The sequence below is a fragment of the Mauremys reevesii genome, linkage group 2, assembly GCF_016161935.1.
Source record: "Mauremys reevesii isolate NIE-2019 linkage group 2, ASM1616193v1, whole genome shotgun sequence".
Lineage (NCBI taxonomy): Eukaryota > Metazoa > Chordata > Testudines > Geoemydidae > Mauremys > Mauremys reevesii.
In genome coordinates this window covers 120,298,294-120,318,335 of record NC_052624.1, presented here as the reverse complement: position 1 = coordinate 120,318,335, position 20,042 = coordinate 120,298,294, and the positions used below count along the sequence as shown (strand labels likewise).

The window sequence follows — 20,042 nt, the reverse complement described above, 5'->3', positions numbered from 1 at the left end:
TTAAAATGAAAAAAAGCTTTTCAACTATTTCTACAAAAGCACTTGAAGCTTCATATGGAGATCATTTGGCCCACTTGACATCTGAGTTCAAGTCAAATTTCCGCAACATTCAACACAACTCAGCTCAACTTGAATGAGTAAGAAACCCATTCATTTTGTCAAATGTTAGCAGCAGTAACGTCTCTGCCAGTCAGCAAGAAAATCTTCTTGAGCTGTCCTCAGACCATAGTCTGCAAATGAAGTTTAATGACTCCACACTAACCCAGTTCTGGTGTTTAGTACAGAAAGAGTACACTGACCTTGGGAACCATGCTTTGGATGTTCTGCTACCTTTTGGGTCAACATATCTTTGAGAAATCACATTTTCTCCTATGACTGCCATCAAGACAAAGAGTAGAAATTGACTCAATGTAGAGAAAAACTTAATTGTTGCTGTCCCTTCACTGCCTCCCAGAATGACAAGACTCAATAGTGAAAAAGAGGTTCAAGTATCACACTGAAATGTAAGTACAATATTTATACTCCAATTGATTTATTCTACAATTATATGGTAAAAATGAGAAAGCAATTTTTCAGTAATAGTGTTCTGTGACACTTTTATATTTTTATGTCTGATTTTGTAAGCAAGTAGTTTTTAAGTGAGGTGAAACTTGGGGTACACAAGACAAATCAAACTCCTGAAAGGGGTCTGGAAAGATTGAGAGCCACTGCTCTAGGCCATTTAGCTGGAGCAGAGAATAAGGCCTGCCGGGAATTACTGCCCCAAGGGGATTAAGGGGACTCTCAACATTAGGAAGAGAGTGGGATGGTAAAGGGTCCTGGACTTACTTCACCCTGCCCTGGCTCCTGCTGGGAAAATCACTGCTATTACAATTGATGATGGTTTAAAAGAACAGGTTACATTTGTAACTGGGCAGTGAGTCTATACTAGCCCTCCTGACTAGTGAAAATCTATTCAGCATGTCCTCACAGGATTCCTTCCAACTACTGTAGTACCACGGCATTGCAGGTAACTCTCCCACAGTTCCCACAACAGATAAATAATGCAGGGATTTTGAAGAGCACTAATCCACAGCCAGAGAGGTGCTGTACCAATTGTATTTAGTTGAACCAAAGAGAGCTTCATTTGTCATTGTATAAAACAGTATGAAGTGATTTATAACAAGAAAGTAGTCAGGAGTAGGTGAGACATTGCACAGAGTGGTTCCTGAAAGAATTGCAGGAGTTATGTGGATTATGCTGACAGTATCAATTTCATCAGTGCAACTACAATATCAATGCTTTCAGTCTGCACTAGCACTGCAAGAGGTCAGAGAGAGCCAATGCAGGATAAAATGGTAGAGAGCCTGCTCTGAACAAGTGCAATTACCATGGTGCTGCCAGCACTCGTGTACCACTGCAAACACATTTATGTGTGAGCATGAGGTATATTACAAGTGTGGTAACTACTGCAATGGTGCTTGTAATGCCAAAATTATCTTGGGTAGACCAGGCTACAGAGACAGAGAGAGCTCAAGGGAATGGGTGAGTGAGTCTACCTAGCTGACCCAGTTGGAAAAGTCTGGGAATACAACTTAATTATTTTCTTCCAGTTCCAGCCCCCAGGTCTGTCTTTTTCAATTTCTCATAGGAAATGGCCTTTTACAATTTTTACTTTCATAATATTTTTAGGGAATGGTCTAACTTTTATTTTATACTTGGCCTTATTATAGTATCACCAGTGTTACAAAGGGAATTTGTTTTTCACTGATATCTGCATTCCCTTGAGCCATCATCCTGATGTGTACAACATATTATTATTAGGCAGAGGCCTACAGAGTAAATACTTTAGTGCAGATTCTGCTACCCTTGCACACGTTGAACAATAACTTATTACATTAGTAATCCCATTGAGTTTTGGTGTAAAGTAAGGTGAGGACTCACTTCCCTGCATAGTTTTTTATCTGCATAGAATTAGCAACCTCAAAATGCTTAAAAACACAGGACTCAGGTCATAATTTGGCTTATAATGTTTGAAAAAAAAAAGAATGTTCTGAATATGCAAGCACTGAGTAACTAACTATCATGAACCATTAATAATTATATCTTGTCTGCAAACATTTCTAAAGCATACAAAGAAAACACAGAATACACATTTGAAAAAGACAAAAGAAAAATAACAAAGAGTCCTGTGGCAACTTATAGACTAACAGATGTATTGGAGCATAAGCTTTCATGGGTGAAGACCCCTTCGAAGTGGGTATTCACCCACGAAAGCTTATGCTCCAATACATCTGTTAGTCTATAAGGTGCCACAGGACTCTTTGTTGCTTTTTACAGATTCAGACTAACATGGCTACCCCTCTGATAAAAGAAAAGTAGTATCTGCATTATATTATACAGAAACATCATGTATAAGAAAACCTGTAAATTAATCAACTAATTTTGTATGTGAAATGAATCATGGGCTTAGTTCAGTAGTTATTATACCCACCATCCTCAACATTGGGCAAAATTCACCTTTGTTATCTGCATTACAGAACTTTCATTTACACTTGTACCACATGTAGAAATTCCCACTCATGTCAGTGTAAATTCCACACATGGATCAGCTGACAAATGTAGCTTGCAAATTTGAATGATTCAACTTTATAAACATCATGCGATATCGTACAGCACAACTATATACATGCTGTGGACCAAATTCTGCTTTCATTTACACTGGCACAACTGAGAGGAAAGACTAGTGGCCCCTCTAGTCCAGTATCCTGTTTCTGACAGTGACCAGTACTAGATGTTTCAGAGGAAGGTGAAAAAAGCCCACAACAGAAAATTATGGAGTAACCTACTTATGGAGAAAGTTTCTTCCTAATCCCATTTGTGTTATGCCCTAAAGCATAAGAGGTTTTATCATAACGTTATGCCATTGAATATAACTGGGGATATTTTCATTTTCCATATCAATATCTATTTTTATCTCAAATTATTGGCTTTAATGACATTATATAGCAATAAATTCCACAGATTAATTATGTATTGTATAAAAAGGTTTTACCTTTAATCGGTTTTTAATGTGTTGCTATTCAAAAGTATTGTTGTATTATAAGAAAGAATAAATAGGAGCAGAATTTGGCGATACAGAATTTAAAATATGTCCTTCCCCCACCCCATCTCTTTTCCTCCAAAAAGCAAGCAAACATATTCTTCTAATATATATCTAGACCTTTGCAAATTCATGTGTTGAATTGCAAGTGCCATGTGTGGTTTCATCCCATGGAAAATTACCACTTGATACATCTCTACAGTGGTCATTCTATAAAATTTAGAAATCAATGCAACAGCTTATACCTGTTAGGAAAATAAAATCATATAATCATATTAAAAAGTGTTATTGTACAAAACAAAAAGTCATCATTAAAAAGTAACACACATTAGCAGTTACATAAATCAATCAAATCAGCAAAGAGAGTGAATGTGCAGCTAAGAAAAAAAAGTAACCAAAGGAAGAAATTATACCCACTGCTACTAAAGCTGAAAAAAAAAACACAGCTACAGAAGACATAGAATGGCATTGTAAAGTAAGCTGTTTATAGTATATGAAAAGGAATCCTGCAAGCTTTTGTTCAGAATTTTAATTCAACAAGTTCTATTTTAAGATTTATTGAATAGATGTTGCTTATCATATTGTAACTACATGGTTTAAATTAAACGTCTATATACTGTAAATAATAATAAACTGGAATGCATACCTCTTCCAATAGCTGGAAAGAATAAATACGTACAGTCAAATATGTCCTGTTGATTTATGTATTTGTTCAGCAAAATAAATAGGAGTAGGCTACATTATGTAGAAGTTTTGTGGCTATTGCACCCAGAGCTTTAGAAAAAGCACAGGTACTCATGAATTCAAATGCCCAGGCCTATGAGTCTATAGCACTTATGTCTTAAGCTCAAACAAACATTTATGTCTAGTCACCAGTGGATTCTTATATACTGTGTATGGAGAATATATAATGGAGGAGAGAAAAATAATGTATTTATCTGCAATTTGTCAGTGAAAAATTATAATAATCTCATCTTAACACCAGACAATATTATAAATTTCTCAGCTATATAAACCTTTAACATAATTGTGGGAGCTGATGTCTGATCCTGCTACCATTTAAGTCATTATGCACTTTGCCATTGTTGAAGTGTCACAGAATAAAGGCTACTCTTGAGATCAGATGTCTACAGACACCAGAATATTCACCTGAGAATGTGAAATAAATATTCCATCACTTGGACATACATATTTCTAATATAAAGCAATAGAAGAGTAGAAACTCAGCAACATCATATTTCTCTACTGTTCCTGATTAGAAGAACTCTAGTTATGCCATGGTATAACGTTTGAATATCTTGCTAAAATACGTTGATCTTCAACTAAAGATCAAAACATGACTCAAAAGTAGCACAAACCCTGAGAAAAGTAGGGAATTCTTTCCCCTTAAATGGAGAGCACACACGCTCATTGCCCACCTAGGGTTGCCAATTTTGGTTGGATGTATTCCTGGAGGTTTCTTCACATGACATAATCTTTAATTAGACTCCAGGACAATCCGGGAGAGGTAGCAACCCTACCCACAACTCATTTCCTGTCTTATTTCTAGCATGCCACCAAATCACTCCAGAAGGTGAAACATTAACTTTACAGTCTGAAAGAAGCTTCTTTGGTTTAACTACGAACTGCTTTAGCACAGCTGCACTACGATGTAATTAAGTAGTGTGCAAGCTGCTCTCAAATTGACTGAGGACTTGAGCTGGCTTGTCTGAAACAAACTAGCCAACTGTTGTGGAAACTATAGCAATCCTATATTTATGTAATACACCAGAATGGAAACATGAGAGGGCATTAAGAACAGCTACTGAGTGGCTGAGTGTAATTGCTATTGAACGTGCAGAATCTCTATCTATCAATCAAACATACACACATTGCAGGAAGATGTCTCTTCCACACCACCGGCACGGGCGCTCCAGGCCTGAAACCCAGCAGAAATATTACATTTCTGTTGCTTAGGGAGCCTGGCTGTGAAGAGCCCACGCAAGGGCGGAATCTGCAAAACCCTGATGGCTCCGCAGGAGGCACAACACCAATCTGCCCCTTGTCCGGAAAGATGCGTAGATGCCTCCCAGTTTGTAGGATCAATGTCCCCGATCTGACCGCTGTGCAGCACCAAGCCCTAATTACAGGTGGTAGAAAATAGTTTCTCCCCACCACCGCACACTAACGTCGGAGACAGCTTAGAGCGCCTGCTTCCCGCCCCACCCCTCCTCAAGATGCCAGCTGCCCCCCAATCGCGGTCGGACCCAGGAGATGGGCTTCAGTAGACAAGGAACATTCTCCACCCCTTCCCCTTGAGAGGCATTTCCATCTTATTCGCAGAGCCCATAGGCTTTGACATTTTGAACTGTGGTTAAAGCTCCAGATTCTCCATTGCATGTACAGGGTGTTTCCAATTGAGCGGTGTTGTTTCGCATTCTACATGTCAACATGCTCCATGTAGTCACCTCGTAGTTTTTGTAACCAATTGCCTAAGCAGTAATATCGTGCTATATTGAATAGATTGTGGGCCCACCATAACTTTGGACAGCGTTTGCACTAACGTATCAAGATGGAAATGTGTAACTTAAGTTTGGATTTTGTTTTTCTTTCCACCTACCAATTCCCTCCTGTGGCCACACACACTCCTTTATCCCATCCGAGACTAACACCAAGAGGTATTCGGTCGGTTTGCTTAGGGGAGAAAAATGTACCGGCATTTTAACGTGTTGACTAATAGTCTCTCCCAGTGTTAATTGTCCACGCTGTTTTTGGTGATCTGTAAAGCTCATGAATAAACAGCTCTTTTAAAATTTGCATCTATGTATTTCCATTCAGAAATACATATTATTTATTAAAAACGAACATGCGTCCAGTTACCATGGCATCACATCCAAAGATTGTGCAGAAAGAAAAAAAAATCCAATAAGATAAATACGCTTTCTTAACTAACTTGATCCACTCTCCACATCTTGGTGGAGGCCTGACATCGTGAATAGAATACTGTATTGTTGCTTTCAGTTGAAACTGGAAAATGCCTCTGTTTAAACATTTTCAGTCTCACTCGAATGCAAACATACAATAATCTATTCACGATAACATGACGGCTAATGCTAGCGAAGATTCCAAGCTCCAGGAGAAAATGAAATTTAAAAAGTTAGTTTTTCAGCAACAGCTCAATGGGAATCATTAAGGAGAAGCCCAGAATATCATATAAAAAACATTCCCCCTTTTTAAAGGGAAAATAATCCCACAGCTACAATGCTTTCAAACGAATCTTCGGACAAATGTTGCAGTTTAGAACCTTATGCTTTGTATCTTGGAAACAAGAAACGCAGTAGCTGGAAAACTTGAGAACAGAATGAGAAAGGTCAAGGTTAGGTGCTGGTCAGTTTTTGTTTTCTTTACCAAGTATTTTTTTAAAGTAACTGAAGAAGCATAAATAATCACAGAAGTGTTATTAGCTGCACTATATAAAGCACAAATAAATTACATGAAGTCTGAAATACTAGGCTCTAAAATACTCACTTCCATAATATTTGCTTACCATGCCCTCTTCATATAGCACAGGGACCAAATGGAAACAAATGTTATCTAAAGTAAAATCAACTCCAAATAACCACCGAAAGGTGGCACACTCTGGAGTGAAGAATGAGTTCAATAAATTAATTGAGAGGAAGAAGCAAATAAGAGAAGTGGGCATTTTCTATAAATGTTCTGTTTAAAAGTTCCTTATCTCACTTGGTATCAGGACATACTGTGCTATTGGGTTTGAGGCAGAACTTCACTGAAATCAGTTGCGGGAATTCTGCCTGAAAACCGATGGAACAATGTGGGCCTTTGTACTTATGATATGAAATTGAGCCAAAACTTGTTCTCTTTACTTAGACGATTAGTCCCATTTACCTCAGTGGAACTGCTCACTGGAGTAAACAGAAGGGGATTAGTTCTATAGTCATTGCATATTTTGCATGATAATAAATGATTAAAATAATCAAAGAGTTAAAAACATAAAACCAAAAAAAACGTTTTAATAATAATGTTCTTATAACAGAAGTTCTTATCTGTGGATTGCACTGTACTTGGCAAACAAGCCTTTTTACCTTTTAAACAAATAATTCATTAGGTAATTAAATTCAAGTGAGATTACTCTAATTAAATATACACTGCTGTTGAATCATAATTTCTATGTGGCCTAGTTAAAGATGAGCGATCTCTTATTCCTGACAAAAAAAGAAAGCTTTAAAAGAATTCCCCAGTGACTGGAATAATAGATTTATCCACCACCCTACAGAGGTCATTTCAAGAAAGAAGAGACACTAAACACAACATAAAGGGACTTTTCATGTCTAGAGATACTAGAATTTCAGGTTTTATTGCTCTGAATTCTTTAAAAGACTTTGTGGAACCTAGGAGGAAATCAAAATTATCTTTCAAAAGGCGATAAGTTATATAAATATGAGCACAAACAGAAATGTGTCTCTGAAGGCATTAGTTCTGCATAATTTCAGATGAGTAGCTACTAGGCCTCAAAGGAAACAGTGCATCTTGAAATGCTCTGAAGGCTTACATTGGCCAAAATAAGGCAGGACTTTAGCAAAATTAGAAGTAACTTTGTAGCCAACGATGTGCTATATGTCCTGGTTCCCTTTAATAGCATTAGGAGTTCAAACCATAAAGACTAATCTGGAGAGTAGAAGTTCCTGCTCTCTGCTTTGATCTCCTTCCTCTTGGCTGTTTAAAGCTGACAGTTTGGCTGAATGGCATTCACTGCTTTCATTTGTAAGACATGAGTTTCCTAGTGTTCCAGAGCTAGCAGCTACACCTGTACTGCAGGAATTTACATTGCATTGCTCCAGGATGGCATTGATTTGGGACGGGTGAAATACAAACACAAACTAATTAAAAACTGCATAATGCAGCCCTACAGGAACAAGACAGAAAAACAAATAAATACAACTGCAGCTGGCACAGCAATTGTGCCTCTGCCCCCAAGCAACAGTATGGTGACATAAAAATATAAACCTTAAAAACCTCACACAATTGCTGTTGATAATTTTGGAGGCAGAATGAAAATTATTTTATTAAATAAGTTAGGGTCTGTAATAGATAGATAGATAGATAGATAGATAGATAGATAGATAGATAGATAGATTTGTTTGCATGTTTAAATACACAGACACATATGTTTGTATGTAGCTTTAACTATTAATTTATCAAATATATAAAAGAAATAATCTAATCAATTCTAGAATAAAAATTAATGTAGATTAGAATGGAGATATAATAATAAAGCATTGTTAATAACTCACCATCAGATTTCCTAAGAATTATTTTCTTTTTAATCTATAAATTAAAGAAATCAATATTTTTCTTTAAAACAGTGTGACAACTCCTTGTTTACCATGTTCATTTCAAGTTTCTTTCCTAGTTATTAAAATGAGTGTATTCAGACACCCTGCTTCGTCACTGGTAAAAGATTTTGAAATCTCTCTCTCTCTCCGTCTCTCTCTCTCTCTTCCCCCTCCCCTTCAAATGTAGAAAATCGCCCAGATATCCAAGCTGTCTGATTACTGTTTTGCAATAAATTGGTCAAACCAAACCATTCATTCTTATAGTCAGAGATGCTAATGTGAATGAAGTTTTGCAAAAGGTGATTTTCTTTAAATATAAATGTGTTTGTTTTTTTTCGGTTGGAAGGTGCATAGTGGATTTTGTAACTCAAGAGATGCATTGCCTTTCTGCTTGTCATTGTTTGACACGTCTTGTTGTCACAAAGTGGGGTTGTTTCCCAGATTTTGCTGGAAAAGGTGCAAAGTAATAATGACTGTTTAACAAGGCTCATAAATCAGGGTTGATGAGAAGTAATCTTGAACTGCACGCCGGATGGATGCATGAGGAATGCAGGCCCTGAGTGTAGATGACCAACGAAAGGAAAAAAATAACTTGGTCGATTGAAATGTTACTAACGATATTGGTATCCCAAAAATACATATTGTCAAATGAAATACGGTCCCATGCTACACCAAAAATACTACAGTTAAAGAAATCAGTCAACTGATCCAAAGAGTTGACAGTCAGTGCTTAATTATAATCTAGGCAGGATATATTAAAGTAATGGACTCAACGCTGCACAAATGAACCACTAAAGTGTATAGCTTTGATACTTAAGATAGTGGAGCTATTTTATACTTACATATGGAAATGATTGGGACGCTAGATGTAGAGAACAGTTCGTGAATTATTTTCATCTTTTTGTTTTAGTCTAAGCATTATTTCCACAAGAAAAAATGAAAATAGATTATAAATTTAACAGATCAACTTCAATTCCTTTCTATAGTACCAGTGCAAGCTAAACATCAAGAGAGGATTTGCAAAGAAATCGATATAAGGCTCTTTCAAAACAAAGAATAAAATGGAAAACTTTTTCTTCCCAAGCTACAAACAGGACGCTCTGGCAAATAGACATGCATCTCTTTTTGTATATATTATCAGCGCCGAATATACCCTGATTTTAATAACATGTTTATATGCATGTGTACATGGATGGCTGTTCAGAGCACAAATGTACATATCTATGTGAAAATTATAGCAGTGAGCCGTATACAGTTATACAGATATAAACCAACTCCATTCTCAAATTGTACTTAGCATCTTCTTCTCTCTATAGTTCAGGTGTCTTCTTTCAACATCTCTGTCATCTCCATTTGAAGATATTTTCAGCGGTTTATCACTGCCATCTCCAGCCCTGCACATTTCCAGCAGGTTATCACAATTGCCAGTCCCCCCTTCTCGATATGTTCTGCTGATTACCATCAGTGCCCTCAGATATTTGGTGCGGATTCCCAGCACTGCAATATCCACTCTTAGGACATCTGGAGCAGATCAAATCACTGACTTCATTTTTAGTAGTCAGTGTTAAAGCTTTCACATATCCTCTCTGCAAACAAACCCTTTAGTCAATTCCTGCAGAACCAGACTTACGTTTTAAAATTCGGCCAAGCAGCGACCCCTATGTCTGGATTTGCATTTCTTATCGGACCTCCATCTAAACTGATTTGTTAATAATAAAAAGGAAAATCTCTTGGCAGTGGATGCATCGCCTTGAGAAACTGGAAGGATCACACTGTTTTAGGCAAACTCATTCTCAGAACGTGTTTCCTTTTTTTAACTGAAGTTTATCTGCTCACTGATCTTTGAATTATAGAAGCGTGTCCATTTAGGTCGATTTGTTTTAAATAGTATACAATTTATTTTAAGCAATTACCCTAGGTATAATCACATTATAACCAAGGCTGGTACCCATTTCCCTCTTGCTTGTTTTCATATGTAAATCCACTCTCCAATGGAAAGGTGACCGTGTTTTTACTCTAATCCCAATTCCTTTCTTTGCTACATGACTGATTGTTCTTGTCGTTAAAATGTGTTTAGCTAATGAATTGGCATTGTGCTCTTTTTTGTTAGGATTTTGTCGAAAGTTAAGGAGACATTCAAACACAGGGTTTTAGAAATAGGCTGGATTTTTTTAACACGGGTCAATTTGGAGAAAAGAAAAACCTCTAACAAGCCAGTATTTTAATTCCTCCTAGTTAACAATTTCAGGCTAATTATTTGGGGAAGATCTATTTTCATTGTTTTGGATTTGTTTGGTTACAGAGGAAGAAGTTTATCTTTCTTTTAATAGCTGATGATGATGTTCGCAATTTTCCGTACAGTTTTTGTTCTTTGTGATTTTTGCTTGTAATTAAGCCCCTGCTATAGGTCTTGTATGAGGGAAATAAACCCAGAATCTCCCAGACCTTCACTAAACTGATTTTGAAGCTAAGTAGCTTAGTATAGGAGCTCTGTTCCCAGCTTACTTGCAGAGGGAAAAACATTAAAAAGGGTTTGAAAGGTTGGCTACTAGACTGACTTAAACTGTCATAAAATGAACAATGTCAAATTTGCAAGTATGATCCACGTACTCCTGTTTTGTATTGAATAGGATTACGAATAATTAATGGCGTTCGCGGAACGCTGCTCATCTATTACCCTGAGAACTTTGCAGACGAGAAACAAAGCTCTTCCCCCAACGTTGAAACTTTCCCAATCTTTTGTTTGGACATGGTTGTTTACAACCTTTTCCCGACTCTCCCGGCCTTTTCCTCCAGTTTTTAAATTTCACAGAAAGAAATTATAGCAAAATTTTGCCTGAGAAGATGCTGGGTGACAGAAGAGCAAGCAACATAATTTTCTGAAATGATCTGTGCAGGATGGAGGTGGAGTGGGGAGGGGATGATTCACATTTCCTAAGCCTCCAACAGGAAACTTCTCTAGATGCACATCCCAGCAATATCTAAAAAGCTAAGAAGATTTCGGCAGTGTCCATGGCTTATCCCACCTTCATTTACCTGCAACCCTGTAATGTCAGTTAGTAAAACACTGCTCTAGTTTTCTGGGACCGTTTACCTTTGTTACAACGGGGCACTTGTGTGTTTGATGGCTCTCCTGGTTAGAGGGTTAGAGAGCTTTTGTTCTTCTCCAACGTTTGAGGCTGGTACTGGAGGGGGTAGGGTCTCTATCTCTAAATGGTAGAGAGGGTAAAAAGGAAGTTTAACCAACTCCTCGATGGAAAGGTTTCCTGGAGAGTGGGGAGGAAAGGGTTAGCCCGGGAAAGAAAAAGCAGGGGGGAAGGCGCACTTCAAAGAAACTGGACACTTACAATCATTATTTGTGCTATTAGCATTAATGATATTAGTGAGTGAATTAGTGAATATTTGGCTGATCCGAGAAAAGCAGAGGGTAAAACGGGCATGTGAAATATTACAAATGTTATAGTGTGAAATATTATATATAAATAAAAGCACAATAAGGGAGTCCTTGCTTAGAGTACGTGTTCGCAATAAAGTTGGAAAGTAAGCGAAATTACTGCAAAGGCTTTATTTAAAAAATCATTGTGACATCCTTAAAACAAATGGCTTTGCAAAGTGTAACAAAGTTCAGGTCCAAATGGTTCTTTTGCCTCTATTTCCCTTTAGTCCTTCCTTTTAGGAAAAACTTCATACCCACTTTTTTCTTCTTTATAGCAAAGAAAGGAGCTTGGACTGTAGTGTTTGCACAGGGTAAATCTGCACATGAATGTGGAGCGGGGGTTGCTCTATCCCACTCGGCTCCCTGAGCCCGGGGAAAGCAGGGATTAGCCCAGGTGAGTGTGCCTTGTGCTTCCTGCTGTTGCTGTTAAATCTTTCCTGAGCACTGGGATGGGACCTGCCTGCGAGGGGAGAGCGCGTGGGGTCTCTGCCATAGCCTAAACAAAGGTCCGAGAGGGACTCGCTGCGGGGTGGCGGGGCAGGGGAACCCCCTAGTAACGAGTGAACTAGAATGTGGTGGCTGGGAGTTGAGAGGAGCCGGGCGAGCACGGTGAGACCAGGATAGAGGCGACCTTAGGGGAGCGGAGAGCCGGCCCGGAGGGGTCGAGTGGAACCCCCACTAGACAAGTGGAAGAAAATGCCCCAAAGTGGGAAGCCCCTGCCCGGCAGAGCAGGAGCACCCGCGGGTCTTCGGGGCTCAGCAGTGCGCAGGGCAGGCGGGAGGAGAAGCCCCGCGGCAGAAAAGGGAAAGTTAGTTCCGCAGCAGCCCCAGGGTGCCTGGGCTAACGCGCAGCTAACGCGGGCAGGCGGGGCCACTTCTCACATCCTGAGACTAGACGGACAAATCGCCACCACACATCGTTTCTTTAAGGCGTCTGGGTCTCCAGCTACATCAGCCCTCCAGCACAGGGGGTTCTTTCCCTCCTGCTGCAGAGCTTGTTGTAACCAAATGAGAAAGGAGGCGGGGGCAAAAAGATTGTTTTTAAAAATAACAACACCCTTCCAACAACTCATTTCCTCTAGGTCCCTACTGACTTCAGGGACCTTGAAAGTTTGCAATAAAAAAAAATCCAGTGGAGCATCCCGGTTGATTTGCTGGATTATTTATTACTAATGTCCTGGATGTTGCTGCAATGCTGCTGATATTGTCACTGAATGTCACTCAGGTGGGATAAAGGGGGGGGGGTCTAGTGATATTTGTAGCTAAAGATTTTTGGGGAGAGCTGCTAGAAAAGGTTGCCCCTAAAATGAGTTTGAGGGGAGGTGGGGAAAGGCGTTGTGCTGGTTGCTATAGTTAGCATTTTTAGTGGTAAATTGTTACCAGTCGCCGGGCTGCAAAGCCCACTTTCCTCCCACGCCACTCTCATTTGTTCCTGAGCCTGGCGACGACAAGGGGGACTCAGTGTTAAAGGTGGAAAAAAACCAGCAGCACAGTTGTTTTTGTTAAAAGGGGACACACTAAGGCTGCAAAACAGCAAAACCCCAATGTTGGACAACTGTAAAATCGTGTAGACAGGTTGTCATACAGCAGTGGGGGCTTTTCTGAAAGGAGCCCATTGCTAAACATTAAATACACACACACGCAAGGCGCAGCAGCACAGCAGCTGCGCGGGTGCACACACTCACACACACATCAACGAAAGTGGCCGAGCCGGGGCTGAACACCACGTGCTTCACCAAGGGGGGTGGGTGAGGGCGGGGCGGGGCTTGCTGCTCAAGTGGCTGCCAATCAAAGCATCAACTTCAAATTGTATCTGAAAGATCAGCCTAGGACCTAAGGGCAGACACATCAGTTGGAGCTCAATTGTTGATCAGATCACATCTAAGGGATTTAGGAGCGCAGAAGAGCCGAGATTTGAGGAAAGACACCCCACTGAATCCATCCACACTCCTCCTCCTCATCCACACCCACATTACAATACTGCTCTGACAGAAAGAAATCAGAACGAAACAGAAAATTATCAGATCGATTTTCCTCTCGCCCGGCCTGCCTTCTGTTAAAAAAAGAGAAAAGGCACGAGGGAGAGAGACCCGAACCAGCTGGATTTGTTCCGCCCCCACCCCACCCCGTTCCGGCTGCTCAGTTTCCCTCCTCCCCTGCCTTCTTCTTTTTTTCTGTTTTTAAATTCCTTCCCCCCTTTTATACTGCTGCCGCCGCCGCCGCCGTGTTTGCGCCCTGGAGATGTCCTTCCCCCAGCTGGGTTACCCGCAGTATCTCAGCGCCAGCCAGGCGGTGTACGGGAGCGATCGGCCCGGGGTGCTGGCTGCCGCCGCCGCCGCCGCCGCCGCCGCTGCTGCCTCAGGCCGGCCTGGGGGCGCGGAGCTGGGGAGCGGCTCGGCTGCTGTCACTTCGGTGCTGGGCATGTACGCGAGTCCCTACAGCGCCCCCAACTACAGCGCCTTCCTGCCCTACACCGCCGACCTCAGCCTCTTCTCCCAGATGGTAAGTCTCGGGCGCTGCTTTTCCCCCCCGCCCCCCCCCACACACCTCCCTTCCCTTCCCTTCACCCTTCCCTCTCTCCCGTCCGGGCAGGAACGGGACCGAAGTGCTGGGGCGTTTGTCCCGCGTTTCTCCCTGGCAGTGGGGGTGGCTGGGGGAAGACCTGTGGTTGGGCCACAGAGATGGAGCCCACTTAGCAAACTGCTTGAAGCAGGAAGAACAAACGAAAGAGCCCGCGTGAGTAACTTTCCGTGCTCCCGGCAGTTAGACACTTGCTCCCTCTGCCGCTCTGCAGATCCCCAAAGCGGTGCTGCTTTCCTGCGCTCCGACTTGGTGCTAGTGTGTGTGTGGGATGCGATGACCGAAGACCCCAGCAGACAGGAGAGAGGGGTCTGATATGGAGAAAGTGTGTGTGCGTATGCGGGGGTGTCTCTGGGCACCGAGCTGATCGGCCGCTACTCCAGCCGGGAGCAAACTCCATATAATTTTTCTTCTTGGTAGTGGATTTGCTGGGCTGGAGTCCTGTCCTTGTTGGATTACCCTAGCAACTCAACTTTCCGTTTAAGAAAATTACTAATGATTTGTGTTGTTATTTAAACCGGCTTTAATAATATCCCTTATCACCTTTCCGTCTGGAAATTTCGTTTGACTGTGGAGCTATAAACGAGTCCGTTTGTAAAAGAGAAAACAAAAAGACTAGAGAGCATTCTAAGTAGTTGGCGTATTTCCTTACTTCAGACCTTTTGCTCAAGGCTTAAAATCGCCTGTTTAGTTGCATATACTTTTTATACTTTATTTTAAGCGTCACAGATTTAATTTGTATCAGGTAAAATAGTGTATCTACACTGAAGTAGAGAAGAACATTGTCATTAATTTGTCTATAACATTTTTTATTATTGTCCTTGGATCTGTTGCTAGAGAATTTACCCTATGAAAAGCGAAACAGATCAGTTTGTTAACTAACTCCTTTTACTTGTGTTTTTTGTTGAAATATTTTCTTACTAATAGATAAAATATCTGAATTTCTGAGTGATGACGTTCTTAGGTTTCGATTTATTTTTAAACACCTCTTAACCCCCCTCCTTCTGCTTTCTCCCCTCCCCCAGTAAGGTATAGGATGTGAATATTTATAACTATGCACACGTAAGGAATCTATTGTGCAGGGTTTTTTTAATATATATTATTTGAACAAGAGAAGACATTTGGAATGAGTTCATTTTATGATACAATCATTTTTACGAATAATTTTTGTTATAAAACGTATTTAATATTTTACCTCTATACAGTAGAAGTTGACACAGAAGCAATGAGTGATTTGAAAGTGGCTCCTTCAAAAGAATTCCCAACAGAGATTACAGAGAAATATAATGTCAGATACAGTAATAAAAAACAACGGAATAAAGGGTGTGTAGAAAGACTACTCTGTGACAAATTATAATAAACATTACATCTGGCCTTTTAAAGATGGCATTCTTTTCTTTGTGGACTGTGTATAACCCTGGCCTATGAAATTAAAATACATGGTCCTATTCAACTACCCGCCAAAGTTAAATCAGTTTCTTTGCAAAGACATTTGATACTTTTTGAAAATTAAAGACGTTTTGAACTTTTATTTTTCAAAACAGCTTGTATAATGTTTTGCAAGTGTTAAGACTATGAATATAGTCAAGCACAAATAGAGCAAGGTTGTATTGAACGGAACAAAAACAGAAATACAAGGTGGTTTCAGTATTAAAATATTTAAGAATATTCCCATTTGCTACTTGCAAAGATATCTGTATGTTTGCATACAGTGGCAATTCTTAAAATGGATGGTAATATCCTCATTTAATTTCTGGGCTTTTATTATTTGGAAATAAAGAGGTAAAATATTATGTGACTGTCTGAACAATTTGCGATAATAATGAGGCCTAATGAGCTTGTTAGAAAGATAAAATGTTATTTACCAAAACACCTGATGGGATAATTTGACTTGCTGTGTTTTACTACTGATGATAAAAAGAATATTGATTGCAAATAAATCACCACCTCTAAACGCTAGCAAACAATTTTCTCAGATCAAAGTAAAACTTAAGAGATAAAGTAACTGCATGCATATATATCATAAGTATGAATCCGTCTCCATTCCAGCGTACAAGGGCTCTTTTCTAACCAGTTAATATTTTATAGCACACGTCTGAGGTTTGTGGGTGCGTGTGAAATATCTCACATTTGAGTGTTTGTGATTCAAAATCGCATGTTACCTTTCTCGACTAATTTAACCTGTTAGCAAACTACTTTTTAACATTGATTTGGGGCTAAATAAAGATACTTCGGATTTAATTGTGATATACCCAACGTTAATTTGAAAATAGGTGTATTATTAATATGCGCCGACGTTAAATTTGTAAGTGTGAGGTAATCTCTCCTTTTTACTGAGTGCTTATTTTAAATACACAATAAAGTTGACTCGTCGAGGTAAATGTGAAAACATTAAATTTGCATCGTTTGATTTGATTTGCCTGGAGGTGAGGGCTCAGAGGGTTGAGGAGTGGTGGAGGTTCAGTAAATAGGTCTAACGTTTAGCAGATCCCTGTGCAGTCACTCTTCCCTTTCACCACAAGAAGGGGAGTCATTTGGGAACAGTTCTGTTCAAACTAAATGTGAATAATCTAGAATGAGGAGGCCAAAGTTTTACTGTAAAGACCCCTTGCTGTATTCTAGAGGCGTATTTATGCCCTGCTATATCCCTGCCGGTATATTGAGGGGAAAGACGGATCTCTCTTAAGAAGGGAACAAACTGCAACAGCAACATATTCAGGTCTGTTAGAGACATTAACAAGAGAACTCATTTTCTTTTCTTCTCTGCTTGTCTGAATGTGTTGCAGGGCTCCCAGTATGAATTGAAGGATAATCCAGGTGTCCACCCTGCTACCTTTGCTGCCCACACTGCCCCTGGCTATTACCCCTATGGACAGTTCCAATATGGGGACCCAGGGCGGCCCAAGAATGCCACCAGGGAGAGCACTAGCACCCTGAAGGCCTGGCTGAATGAGCACAGGAAGAACCCCTACCCCACCAAGGGCGAGAAGATCATGCTGGCCATCATCACCAAGATGACCCTCACCCAGGTCTCCACCTGGTTCGCCAACGCCAGAAGGAGACTCAAGAAGGAGAACAAAGTAACTTGGGGAGCAAGGAGTAAGGACCAAGAAGATGGTAACCTCTTTGGGAGTGACAACGAGGGAGACCCCGAAAAGAACGAAGACGACGAAGAAATCGACCTGGAAAGCATAGACATTGATAAAATCGATGAGAATGATGGGGAGCAGAGTAATGAAGAAGAGGAGGAGAAATCTGAGCTCCTGCGACAAAGCAGCGAAGATGAACATTTGGAAAAAGAAAAGGGTTTGTCATTGTCAGCGTCTGAAGGTCTTAAACCCAAAGACTCTTTCTCCCTGGTAAAGGAGGCCTCTGACAACAGTACACGAATCATAAACCCCAATGGACAGAATAATTTACAGGTGCCACCTCACAGCAAACCCAAGATTTGGTCTTTGGCAGAGACAGCAACCAGCCCTGATGGCGCCCTGAAGTCTTCCCCTCCTCCCCCTTCTCATTCCCAGGTTAACCACACATCCACCCAGATTCAGCATCCGGCTTTCCTCCCTAGCCATGGACTCTACACATGCCAGATTGGCAAATTTCACAACTGGACAAATGGTGCTTTCCTCACTCAGAGTTCCCTGTTAAATGTGAGGTCTTTTTTGGGAGTAAACCACCATCATGCGGCTCATCATAACCACCATATCCAGGCCCAGCAACAGCCTTCTGTGTTAACAGCAACCCTGGGAGCCCTAAGCAGTGAAAAACCTACAGAGAGGACCAGTCCTAAACACATAGGTAATGCGATTTCCCCAAATACGGTGGAGAGCTGTTTATTTTTTTTTAAATGGGGTCAGATACAGCCTTGTTGTAACTCACTGTCTTTAACAGACTTCCACCTAGCTTACTCTAGGGCTGAATTTAGCGTGTTAAATAATATGCATTAGTGTCTTTCATGTGGAATACTACCAGTCACACACCAGGCACCTCAAAAATAAGTTAAAATCGTTAGGGTAGCACTATTTAACTTATCCCCGGAGCTTTCCCTTGTTTTGTTGTTTAGTTCAAAGCCCTCGGCTTCAAAGTGATTCAACAAAACAAAAAAAAAACAACAAAAAAAGTGGGAAGAATATCTTAAATCTGCTTTGGAACAACAAATAATCAATGAAGGCAATACAAACGTGAACTGATACCTATATGTCTGCTTAGGTACATGTGTGAGTGCACGTGAGTATGTGTTTTTCTAAGATGTTTCTTGGGTTTTCTTTTCCTCCAGAAAGAGAAAATGCACCAAGGACTGAAACCCCACCCCAGCAGTTAAAATCGCCTTTCCAGCCTGTGCGTGACAAGTGAGTTATTCTTCACTGAAGGAATGTTACTTATGTGACACAGAGTATTTGAATAATAAAGACTAATTATAAGGACTACTCATCTTCATATCAATACATAAAACAACAAAGATAATACAGCATTTCCTGCTGTAATCCTTTCAAAAGTAGAATAACTTACAACTATCCATAGCCAGTTTGTAACTTTTTTGAAACTTAACAAATCTCAAATATCTTTTGGCATTTATGTCCTAGAAAAATATTTCAGTGTAATTAGCTAATGTCAGGCAGTTATATCAACAGACAGACACCGTAGTGATGCTTTCACTCTTTTTACTGATAGATTGTTGCGTCTTTTTTCCCCCTCTACAGCTCTTTGGCTCAGCAAGAGGGAACACCGCGAATTTTAACAGCTCTCCCTTCTGCTTGATTAAATGGGTTGGTGAAAAAAATATTTCAGAGACTGGTATAAAGGACAAAAAAAATTGAAACGATATAAACGACTCCCATCAATCTCTCTTTGCAATAAGGTGGTGCAAATCCATAAAAGTGATCACACAAATCTGTAGATGGATCCCCCTTTTCCATTGTACCATTTCAGATCGTGTTACTCTAACCATTCTTGAATTATTTGTTTGGTAAATGTTTCCCATGTGTTTGTGTTTTTTCTGTATATAGAGTGATTTCAGATTGTATATAGGGCGTCAGCAAAACTTGTCTAAATCATATATTTTTGTCTAATAAACTAAATGAAATTATGAAATCTCCTCAGGTATGTATTTTGTTGTTGCAGAATTTAAATTTAAATTTAAATTAGACATCTAATCAAACGTTTATTGTTTTCCTCTTAAATATTAGAGGATTTTTTTCCTTAGGTAATTGTACCGTAAAATCATCAAATTGAGGCTTTACTTTACAGTTAGTGAAAGGTATATCCTCTAAGCCAAGCTGCGAATTTTGTATTCCATACATGTACATTTAAGGAACGGAGTGCAATTTTTTGTTGGCTAGCTAGATGATAATTATCCTTTCAACTAGTAAAGGACAAAAATGCTCAGACACATATGATCTTCAAAAGTGTAGGTGGTTTGATTTCCAGTTACTCTATACAATTAATTTTTTAAAGTAAAAAAAAGAGAAGTTTTCTCTCACTTTGCTAACATATAACTTGACTTTAAAAATCAATTTATAAATTGGATGGCCAGTATTTAGTCCATATTTTGGGCTAAGTGGGAAAATAGTGGAATAGGAAATTGTGCTTTGATTTTTGTTCCAGTTAT

At 39.8% G+C, this 20,042-nt stretch overlaps 1 protein-coding gene across 1 annotated transcript; it reads left to right on the top strand.

The window, feature by feature from the left end:
• Positions 1 to 14,092: 14,092 nt before the first annotated feature.
• IRX1 (iroquois homeobox 1) lies at positions 14,093 to 19,459 on the top strand. The gene is made up of 4 exons (XM_039525892.1): positions 14,093 to 14,353; positions 17,218 to 18,232; positions 18,711 to 18,783; positions 19,135 to 19,459. The coding sequence occupies exons 1-4, from the start codon at positions 14,093 to 14,095 to the stop codon at positions 19,190 to 19,192; spliced, it is 1,407 nt and encodes a 468-aa protein (XP_039381826.1). The 3' UTR covers positions 19,193 to 19,459.
• The last annotated feature ends 583 nt before the right edge of the window (positions 19,460 to 20,042 follow it).

Excerpts from the sequence above, each read along its gene's own strand:
- IRX1 (XM_039525892.1), top strand. The coding sequence starts at position 14,093 with ATGTCCTTCCCCCAGCTGGGTTACCCGCAGTATCTCAGCGCCAGCCAG. Across the intron at positions 14,354-17,217 it reads TCAGCCTCTTCTCCCAGATG|GGCTCCCAGTATGAATTGAA; the intron begins GTAAGTCTCGGG and ends AATGTGTTGCAG. Across the intron at positions 18,233-18,710 it reads GACCAGTCCTAAACACATAG|AAAGAGAAAATGCACCAAGG; the intron begins GTAATGCGATTT and ends CTTTTCCTCCAG.